Consider the following 11,831-nt stretch of genomic DNA (forward strand, 5'->3'; position numbering starts at 1 on the left):
TCCTCTTCACTGAATTATTGCAAACTGTAACAACTAATATTATATTATATCATATCATATTATATTATATTATATTATATGAATGTTGTTCAAACACTTTAAATATAAACGAAATATGGAATAATTCTATTTTGGAACGGGGAAATTCGAAGTAGATAAAGTTATAAGTAATAGCGAATAAATATCGAGCTAAAAAAAAAAAAAAAACTCCTTTGAATAGGAAAAGTCGAATGCTGCTCGTAGAATTCGAACCCACATTCTCTGTTTGCATGACAGACGTTCTAAAACTAAGTATCGAGGTTCTTATTAATATTACTGTTGTTATTAATATTACTGCACGTTGGTCAAAAATGCTTAGCGGCATTTTATTCAGGCTCATGTAAACTTTACCCTTTGTCCTTGGAGGGTCTATAAAATAAGTACCACTTGAGCCCTGGGGTCGATGTAATCGACTTAACCCCCCTCTCCCGAAATTTCTGGTCTTACGCAAATATCTGAAGCCATCATTATTATTATTGTCATTGTTCCTGTTTTGATAAATTAAAAACATTTTAAAATAAAATAGAATAATTTTCCAGATTCAGAATCTCCGGTGTTCAAAACAATAAGTCGAAGATCATATTCTTTGTTTAACTTTAAAAAAAAATCATAATCAAAAAAAAAATTGAGACGGTAAAAATTTATCCGCACACGAATCTGCTGTTGTGGTGCCTGCTCATATTAAAAGTGTAATTAGCGGGAGATTTAATTATTATTTCTAGTAGATTAAGTAAATTTCTGTGGTTGGGTCATGTTTCAAACAATAGAAAACGGAATGCAGTTTTTATTGTCCATTTAGCCATCCGTAATTCTTTCACGCACGCACGCATATGCACACACCTGCGTACGTATACACGCACACTGATACATAGTCACTCTTTCCATCTCAACTCTCTCTCTCTCTACTTCCTCTCTCTCTCTCTCTTTCCCTCATTCCTCCTCTCTCTCTCTCTCTTTCCCTCATTCCTCCTCTCTCTCTCTCTAAACACCAGTAAGTAGTTGAACTACTTCTACCTCTTCCTCTTTCTACAAAGTTCAAGGATTTATAAACACTTGTGTTGTCATATATCGTCACTTGACTCCCCGCAGTTGCATCACAATGGCTCAACAAAAGAAATCTACTGGAAACCAAGAGCTGGACGCCAAAATAGAACAGTGGATGTTATGGGATAAGAACGAACAAACTCGTTCGGAAATCAACGATCTTCTAGAAAAACAAAACATCGCCGAACTGAAGAAATGTCTTTTGAAACGCATCAGTTTCGGCACTGCTGGCCTTCGTGCGAAGATGGGCGCTGGATTTGCTTATATGAACGAACTGATTATCATACAAGCCACCCAAGGTATACTTCGTTACCTAGAAGCTGACGATTGTGAGAAATTGAAAGCGAAAGGTGTAGTTGTCGGTTACGATGGTCGCTACAACAGCTTAAGGTTTGCACAGTTGGTTGCTAATATTTACGTTCGAGCTGGAGTGCCCGTTTATTTGTATTCAAGGATGTGCCCCACCCCCTATGTACCTTATGCTGTCTCCTATTATGGCTGTCGATGTGGCGTTATGGTGACAGCGTCGCACAATCCGAAAGAGGACAATGGGTATAAAGTCTACTGGAATAACGGAGCACAGATCGTATCTCCGTATGAAAAATATCTCTCCGATTCCATTGATAACAACCTGGAGCCATGGAGTACATCATGGGATACTTCAGTATTGAAAGATAACCCACTCGTTCGCGATCCTTACGAAACCGTATACACTGAATATAATAAAGACTTGGAAAGTCTCTGCTTTCATAAAACACAGAATCAGAAGACTCCACTGAAATTCACTTATACAGCATGCACGGAGTCGGTTACCCATTCACATCTCGATCGCTTGAGGTATTTGGTTTCAGTCCACCAATTCCTGTTAAAGAGCAGGTGGAAGCCGACCCTGATTTCCCAACCGTGAAGTACCCTAACCCAGAAGAAGGGGAGGGTGCCTTAAAGCTGGCAATGAAAACTGCTGACGAACACCAAAGTTCCATCATTCTGGCCAACGATCCTGACGCCGATCGACTAGCAGTGGCCGAGAAAGTAGACGGCAAATGGAAAATATTTACTGGAAACGAACTGGGGGCCCTGTTTGGTTGGTGGTTGGTAAAATGTTACAAAGAGAACCATCCTAACAAATCTATGTCTGATGTTTATATGTTATCCAGTACTGTTTCCTCAAAAATATTGAAAGCTATCGCCAACAAAGAAAACTTGAATTTCGTGGAAACTTTAACGGGTTTTAAATGGATGGGCAGCGAATCTTACAAACTGATCAACCAAGGTAAATGTGTTTTGTTTGCATTCGAGGAAGCTATAGGTTTTATGTGTGGCAGTAAGGTTCTTGACAAAGACGGTGTAAGTGCTGCAGCTGTTATAGCCGAGATGGCCAGTTATGTTCACCAGGCAGGTAGAAATTTAAATGATCAATTGGAACAGGTCTACTCCACTTACGGCCACCACCTGTCTATAAATTCATATTTCCTCAGTTATGATTCGTCGGCCACTGACCAAATGTTCGCCGATCTTCGAAACTATCAAGGAACAGGGACTCATCCGAAAAGTTGTGGACCCTATGCTATCAGCGGTATACGGGATTTAACTGTGGGTTACGACAGTAACACCGAGGACGGTGTACCTCTGCTACCAACGAGTAAGTCAAGCCATGTCATTACTTTCACGTTTGAATGCGGTTGTATAGCGACCCTAAGGACCAGTGGGACAGAACCGAAGATCAAATATTACACTGAACATTGTCCCAAGCCTGACAGGGGTCTCGGAAAGGCTGATGTCATGAAAGAATTGCAAGATATTGTCAAATGCATTGAAAAGTACTTTTATCAACCTGAAAAATACGGATTTGTTGCTCGTACATAATCCCATAAATATGTTTGTGTGTGTATATATTATATATGTATTTATATATGTGTGTACCCATACATATATCATAGATGATGTTCGCACACACACACTCACGCATACACATTTTTTTTTTATTATGCAAATTACTGCTGTCCCCCAAATTATTGTTAACACTTATTTTTCTTTATGTTTAATTGATCAGACGGGTTCCTATTGTCTGTACTTAGATGACCGAAGTCCAGTAAGATTAAACCGTGTCCCATGTTTATCACTGTTCCCGTTCAGATCCAATTTTCGATTGATCATGAGAATTTAATTTGTTTTCATCTACTTTTTTTTTTTAAATTTTAATTTGTAACTTATCGGAGTTATTCTTCCACCCTTTTCTTTGTAACTAGCTTACCAATGCTACTTTAGGTTTTCTTTCTCCAACTTTAAATTCTTCAAGAATCTTTTGCGTTCGGTGGTCATTCAGTACAACCTTGCTTCCTTTCTATCACTCCACGCCTTTATGGTACATGAGTTATTTCCCTTGGTTCAATTTTTTTTTTTTAACATACAATGATAATTATCTTCGCGCGAACATACATATATATGTGTATGTATATACATATATATATTTATATATATATATATATATATATATATGCGCGCATATTTATGTGCATGCGTATAACTACTTATATATACGTATATATGTATAGTTGTACATACACAGACAGGTATACGATAATCGATTCCAAAACATGCGACTTGACTCGAAAAACGATGCAACATGAAAGATCATTTTAAAAAATTCATTAGCTAAAGGGTTTTTCGGTAAATGGTTTCTACATATTTTCACATGTATGTTTTATTATTGGTTCTTAGGTGTTTTGTTTATTTTTATGCGCTTGAAACGTTCGCTAAGACCGACGTCAAATCGGATAAATCGACTGAAGTTAGAGTATGCCTCTGTGAGTGTGTGTGTATGTATGTATATATATATATATATATATACACACACACATATTATATATGCACACATACACATATATACACACATATACATACATACATAACATATATATATATATATATATATATATATATATATATAGTAAAGGACAATCAGTAAGTTGTCTTAATAGGACTCAGAGTTTCAAATGCCGGCATTTGAAATTCTGAATCTTATTATGACAACTTACTGATTGTCCTATACTATACATATATAAATTCTTCTATTTACCTAATATCGAGGTCTCATTCTTTTGTTGTCATTTTAGGATTATTATATAAATATATATATATATATAATACATACACACATACACCACACAAATATCTTAACAGAACCAAATACAGTATTTAAACAATACAAATATATTGTTTAGAACACCGAGTGAAAGGAAAAACATAGAATTTTTTTCCAGTGCCAGATTTACCATTGTGAAAATGGTGAACAACGGGGTTTGGGGAGGGTTTTTTTATGAATAAAAAAATGTTGAAAACTCTTACTTTTTTTTTTTTTCTACCTGTTGCTCTAGTTTATAAGTAAACAATTTATGTTGTCTATTGTTATTTAGTATTAAATAGTAGAAACATTTTTGGAAAGAAATGTTATGATTAAAATAGTTTTGTGCGGTCTGGCATATAACCTACTACTTTAAACTCGGCATCTATGTGTATATCTTATCAATTAAACCAGGGTCTCTATGGCCCCTGTGGGTCCATTTAAGATTTTTGGGGGATCCACAGTAGTATTTTAAGGGCCCCTGAAAAAATGTTGCTTTCGATCTATATATTGCTAGAAACAGCTCAGTTTCTTTAATGTTTTACATAGTTCAACCTACACAAGTTAATGGGTGAAAAGCAAAAATAGGAATTTTGCAAAGAGGTTCCTATAAAGCTAGTTTATAAATATCGAATTGTTAAGGGGCTCCACCAGAATAGAATAGTAATCAAAGGGCTCCATAAGTAGAAAAATGGTTGAGAATCCCTGAGTTAGACAATCGAAAGGTTGAGGTTGACAACATTGTTGGACTGTTCCTAAAGAGCATCAATTAACTTCTGCTCTATATATTATTTATGTTATCAGCATTATCAGTTTCAGCTGACTCCCTCTGTCACTTTCTTTCCCTGTTACCCCCCCCTCTCTCTCTCTCTCTCTCTCAGTAACTTCAGAGAACTGGATCAGTTAATTTGCACATACCATGAGTATTTAACACTTCATATATATACAATATGTATATATATATATATATATATATATACTCTTTTACTCTTTAATTCTTTTACATGTTTCAGTTATTTGACTGCGGCCATGCTGGAGCACCACCTTTAGTCGAACAAATCAACCCCAGGACTTATTCTTTGTAAGCCTGGAACTTATTTTATCAGTCTCTTTTGCCTAATCATTAAGTTATAGGGACGTAAACACACCAGCAATGGTGGGAGGGGGGACAAATACATACAAAATGTTATGTGGTATTTATTTATGTCATACTTTGTTCTGAGATCAAATCCCACCAAGGTTAATCTTAACTTTTCTTTATCCAGGGGTTGACAAAATAAAGTAGCAGTGAGAGACATCAATCAATCCACCAATCACCTCCTTTCAAAATTTCTGGTCTTGTAGCTACTTAATTAAAGCAATTATTATTATTGTTATCAAATTTTGCAGTTTCAGGAGAGGGGTAAGTCGATCAGATGATACTCATTTTATTAGGCCCTGAAAAGATGAAAGGCCAAGTTGACCCTTGGTGAGGTTTGAACTCAGAATGCAAAGACAAGCAAACTGCCACTAAGCATTTTGCCTGGCATGGCAACAATTCTGCCAGCTCACCACCTTAACCCTTTAGCATTTAAACTGACTATATCCGGCCGAAATAATCTACCTGTTTTATTTTCAAGCTGGCCAGATCCAGCCTTTCACACTTAACCTATAATATTATTCTAAAAATAAACAATTACATCATTGAAATCTCAAAGCTACAAGGTAATGCATGATTAATTCAAATCAATGTAAATTAATAAGCATTGCATTTGACAGAGAAAGCCGAATGCTAAATGGTTAAATACATATATATACAGACTCCTTTGTAACTCAGGCACAAGGCATGAAATTTTGCCCCTGATCAGCCCTTGTCAAATAGGTCTATGATGAAAAGTATTCCAGCCGTGGCCACCCACACTATTTTGTATATCAGATACTACATAATGCAATATATCTTTTACTTCAAATATCAGGATGTAATTGTGGGAGATTTGATTGCTACTTCTTGTATGTCAAGTGACCATGTAGAAGCTCTTTTGTTGAACAGAGAAACCAGTCAATGAGGAAAGGGGATATTTTAAGCAGTGACACAGCAAGGAGATGTTATGCTTCTCTGGTTAGAAACAACACACAAACACACACACTCTCTCTCTCTCTCTCTCTCTTTCAATATTAGATTTTCTTCAGAGAGATTGGTATAAGAAATGAGTTACTTTGGAAGGATAAGGGAAAGAGCTGGTTTTGTTTCGGCAACATTATTATCATTATTATTATCATTATTATTATTATTATTATTTATTCATCTGTTGTTGTCGACAATGACAAAGGACATCACATGGGAAAAGAAGACAGGGCACAGAGTGTCTGGCTTGTAGGCTGATCAGTCCAAAGCATGCTTGGAAGGCTCCACTGCTAGTTGAGCACTGATGGTCTATTGGGACTGAAAGCAAGAAGTTGGCTCTGGGCTTGTGTAGTTCGCATTTTCTTTGTGCACCTCTAATCCAGTTCTGTTCACAGGAGGTTGCACCTCTGTTGGTGCATCTTCGCCAAGCAGGGCAGTCTTGTGGTTTGTGCTTGTGCTTTCATACACACATACATACATACATACATACATATATATATAATATAGGACAATCGGTTGGGTTGTCATAATATTACTCAGAGTTTCAGATGCCAGGGATAAAAGACATCCTCATCAGTTATTAAGACAAAAATGCTATGAAAAAACTTTTTTCATAGCATCTGAAACTTCTGAGAATTATTATGACAACTGATTGTCCTATAGTTCTATATTTAAGAGATGAGGAATTATTTACATTATTTACATTTGCCCACGGGCATATGGCGTAGTGGTTAAGAGCGCAGGCTACTAACCCCAAGGTTCCGAGTTCGATTCACGGCAGCGACCTGATTAATAATAGTAATAATAATAATAATATAATAATAATAGTAACATCGTTAGGAATGAGAACCCAGGTTCGAAATTTCTCCAAGACACCTGACGAAGGCTGGAGGGTATATCAGCCGAAACGTTGTGTTAACAACAAACAAGATGAGGTTAAATATCCGTCAAATGTAAATAATGTAAATATTGTGATTGTCCTATATTATATATCTATAGATAAATTCCTCTATTTACATAATATCGAGGTCTCATTCATTCTTTTGTTGTCATATTATTATTATTATTAATATATATATGTTTACCTTACATAAGCTTTATCATAATAAGGGTTTAAACATAAATTTATTCTAAGGAGGTGTGATATTGTGATGTCCATACCTAAGAGTATTAGTGACAGAAGTCAATTAGTCCCAACCATGGTTGTCAACCTTGGGTTACTAACAAAATCATATGGCAACTAATTTACACAAATAAAGATATTTTTGATAAACTCTTACATAGAAAATTGTGTATGTATCTATGTATATCAATATACATGTGTGTGTGTATGTGTTTGTGATATTTTGGAAGGAGGTCATGTGATCACCTCTTTACAAGTTTTACATATATTAAATATCCTTATTGTTTCATATTTTGAAGACATTGATCCAATATGGCCTTAATGTTGATGGCTAAAATCACTTGTACGTAGCCCTTTTTTTTTTTTTCTGTGTATATTTGAGGTGAAATATTGCTAAAACATTTTCACATTTTTACATTTATATTTTCTGCTCTTTAAGAAATCCATATTGTGTTTCATGGCTTGTTTTTTTTCAACTTCCCTTCAACTACACCATTTTTATACACACACACACACATATTTGTGTATATATCTATACACACACACACACACACATATATATTTGCGTATATATCTACACACACACACACACACTCGTTAGTGTAAAAATGGGAGGAAAGTGAGTACTAGATACTTGTAGACTTTATATATTTATATATTTATTCAACTGAAGTTGTATACCAGTGCTTCACCCATATTTACATATATATACTCACATACATGCATATGCATGTACACATACACACGCATACATACATACATACATACATACAAGGGTTGAACACTCTTAAGAAGAACTCAAATAAAACTCAAAGCCAAAAAAAAAAAAACTATATATATATGCGTGCATGTGAAGAAAGAAAACCAAAGAATTTGCCATTTCTAAACATAAACAAATAATAATAATAATAATAATAATAATAATAGCAATAGAAACCTAGAAACTTGAAAGTCAAAAATGATTTGTCTAGATATTTTGGTGTTTTGTGAAGAATCTTAGATTAAATATATTACAACTTAATGAGTCGTGCGTAGTTTTTCTGCAAGTTAGCTATGAACCTTCATTGTTTATTTTGTATATCTTCTACTGGTGAAAAATAAAGCTTATAACATTTAGCATATAGCCATTTAGACTAATTCTAGATCAGTTTGATGTATGGAGATATTTCTCTCTTTTATATTATTGTTTGTTTTGTTTTTGTCGCTCTGTTATCATATATTTTTACTGTTTAATTAAAGTATCCTTTTCTTTAAAGGAACGAAAAAATTATTGTTTATGTTTATTATTTCGAATTTCTTGCTAGATTTTCTTATTAACCATATATACACAATCACACACATACATACATACATATGATAGGTTTCTTTCAGTTTCCATCCACCAAATCCACAGTTGGGAAGCAAACTTCTTTCCACACAGCCACACTGAATAGAGAAGCCGTAGCTTCCAAAGTAAATATCAGTAAATATTTTCTTCCTTGCTGATTTTTACAAGTAATATTCCCATCTTGCAGAGCAACTGATTTCTGTGACTACCTAATTCTACATCTGTCTCAAACAAATAAATTAGCCTTGCTTATGTCTGCATCAATATTCGTGTTGATACAAACATAAGTATTTAATAACAGGGTTATTCTTTATCTCGGCGCTGTCTTTCTCACAGATGGCATCGTATATTGTTTTTAGCAATGTCATGCTGCATAGAAAGACAGAAACTTAGGAGACATTTTTAAACAGCTGTTCATTATGTGGTAATATATTCCACAGAAATATGACATAATCAACGTTTTTGCTTGCATTTTGGACGTTTCACCTTTTGACATTCAGATTTCTTTGTCAGATGTATTGCTTATTGAATTCACACTGTTTTGAATTAATCACAGATCATCTTGTAACTTCAAGATCTCAACGATGTGTTAGTGAATTTTTAAAATGACATTGTAGGGTAGATATGGTCAGTTTTAGTATAAGACAGGTGGAATATTTGGGCTGGATATGGCCAGATTAAATGCTAAAGGGTTAAGGGCTCTATTATCTCTTCAGTTCCTTAGTTATTTTGTAGCTATTTCCGGTTCTTGAATTGCAAACGTTTACCCTTCAAAATGTGATGGGATGTAACAGTCACACACCCAAGTGAGGTTATACTTCTTCATATCAGTATCAACTTCATAATGTTTGCATAATCTTTTCTTCTGTATTTTGGTATGCAATATATTTCTCTCAGATTTTTGCTGAGGTATGCTTGTATACAGTTCTGAGCTAGCATGGAAGGCTGTTGCAAAGCGAATACTTGAGAAGTTCACTATCAAACCATAGGATGTTGTTCCCTTCATTTTTGAGCACCTGAATGATGTATTTGTTTCTGTTGTTGTTGTTTAATATCTTAATCTACCATGACTGTGAAGGTGCATGGCTCAGTGGTTAGAGCATCAGACTCACAATCATAAGGTAGTGAGTTTGATTCTTGGACTGGGTTGTGTGTTGTGTTCTTGAGCAAGACACTTTATTTCATATCGCTCCACTTCACTCAGCTGTAGAAATGAGTTATTACATCAACATCACTGGTACCAAATTGGATTGGCCTTTGCCTTTCTCTTGGATAACATCAGTGATGTGGAGAGGGGAGGCTGGCATGCATGAGCGACTGCTGATCTTTCATAAACAACTCTGCCTCGGAGGGAACCTTATAGGTTCAATCCCATGATCATCCATGACCGAAGAGGGTCTTAACTTCACCATGGCCTGTTACTGGAACTCACTAGTGATGCCACATATTTTCAATCACTCTGAATACTGTTTAATTACAATATTTCATAATTAAACTTTAACATTTAGCACTCAGGTCATCCTTGAAATCATGTCAACGATACAGAATAAAGTATTTTCTCAATTTATGAAAATGTACCACTTGTGATGCATATGGGAGTTGTGTGAAGTTTATGATGAACCACCAATGGTACATGTGACGGTTAGAATATTAATAGATACTTGTCAAGCCGTCCAATCCACACCAGCATGGACAACTGATATCAAATGATGATGATATAGTTTCAGGAGTTATATGAATAATATAGCTATGTGGAGTTATCTTAACGATATAGGTGTGTGGGTTTACTTGAATAAAATAGTTGTGTGGGTTGCATTAACAATCGTGTGTGTGTGTGTCGGGGTTATTCATTAAGAAGTGAATCCAAATGAATCAGAAGAGTTAGTCCAATGGCTGAGTATTATTGGATTAAGATTTTTTTGACATTTTCTTCTGGCAGAAAGGCAATCTGATCAACAGGCATGCATGCACACCCACCACCCCATCTGCTGCTACTTACTGTTCCATCATACATACATACATATATTACACACACACACACACACAGACATATATATATATATATATACACACACACATACATACACATACAGATATGATGAAAAAGTAAGTAGCAGACAGGTTAGCAGGGTGGACCCAACTCAACTCATTCTGGTGAATGCAGATAGAAATACCAGTAAATAGTGTTGAAGAATGCAGTGCTTTCCACCAACAGTATGGTAACCTCCACATACTACAACAAAGTGCTTTCCACTTACAGTTCACTTCGCCTACAGAGCTTTCCACGAACAGCTCTCACCACCCACAGCAAAGAACACTTCATCCACAACACGACATTTTCCACCTGTAGCAACTTAGCCGCTAGACACTCCCCACCTGTAGAATAGGACCCGTCATCGATAGCACAGTGCTCTCTGTTCGCAATATAGGACCTCTATCTACAGTATCCTGCACCAGAACAGTGTCCTTCATCCACAGTATACCCTTCATCTGCAGCACATGACAATTTTTCAACCTGCACAAGCAATCAATGTTAAAGCACACTTCTTCCCTTTCCTTTCCCTGTTCCAACCCAGAGGCTATGGCCACACTGGGGCACTGCCATTTTCATCACCTTTTCAACGGCCATTCTTAAGTGGTTGGCTTTCGATGAATGTGGGCTTTTGATGATAATGCTGCCCTCATTTGAGTTTCTTGACATGATATAGCCTCATCTGGAATCTTGGACAGAAGGTCAAAGTTCTTCTTGAACACAAGGGAAACACATAGCATCTGCATGGAGTTAGAGTAGACCCTAACTCCATGCAGATCCCTTGAATTTTTTGGCAAGGTATTAAACAGCCTTGGACCCTCAAAACCCAAGTTATTGCAGTACCTGGTCCTTACTCTAAACAGGGTGCTCAGGACATCTAGCACCGTTCAGGAGTTGGTATAACTCTTAATGCGATTTAACTTATAATTTCTAAAAATCCAAATTTGTTCCTGTGAGAACATAAGAGAACGACTGTGAGTCTCTGAGTGGGGATCCTGGATAAAAATCTTATCAGGCGACAGAGGTCTTCAAGAACTG

At 35.9% G+C, this 11,831-nt stretch overlaps 1 protein-coding gene across 1 annotated transcript; it reads left to right on the plus strand.

The window, feature by feature from the left end:
* Window positions 1-1,011: 1,011 nt before the first annotated feature.
* Window positions 1,012-3,094, plus strand: LOC106870409 (phosphopentomutase). Its single transcript, XM_014916464.3, is given in 2 exon segments — window positions 1,012-1,874; window positions 1,877-3,094. Coding segments are annotated over 2 exon segments (1,809 nt in total). The 5' UTR covers window positions 1,012-1,138; the 3' UTR covers window positions 2,950-3,094.
* Window positions 3,095-11,831: the final 8,737 nt, after the last annotated feature.

Source organism: Octopus bimaculoides, chromosome 23, assembly GCF_046866305.1.
Source record: "Octopus bimaculoides isolate indiv1 chromosome 23, ASM4686630v1, whole genome shotgun sequence".
In the NCBI taxonomy this organism is placed as follows: Eukaryota; Metazoa; Mollusca; class Cephalopoda; order Octopoda; family Octopodidae; genus Octopus; species Octopus bimaculoides.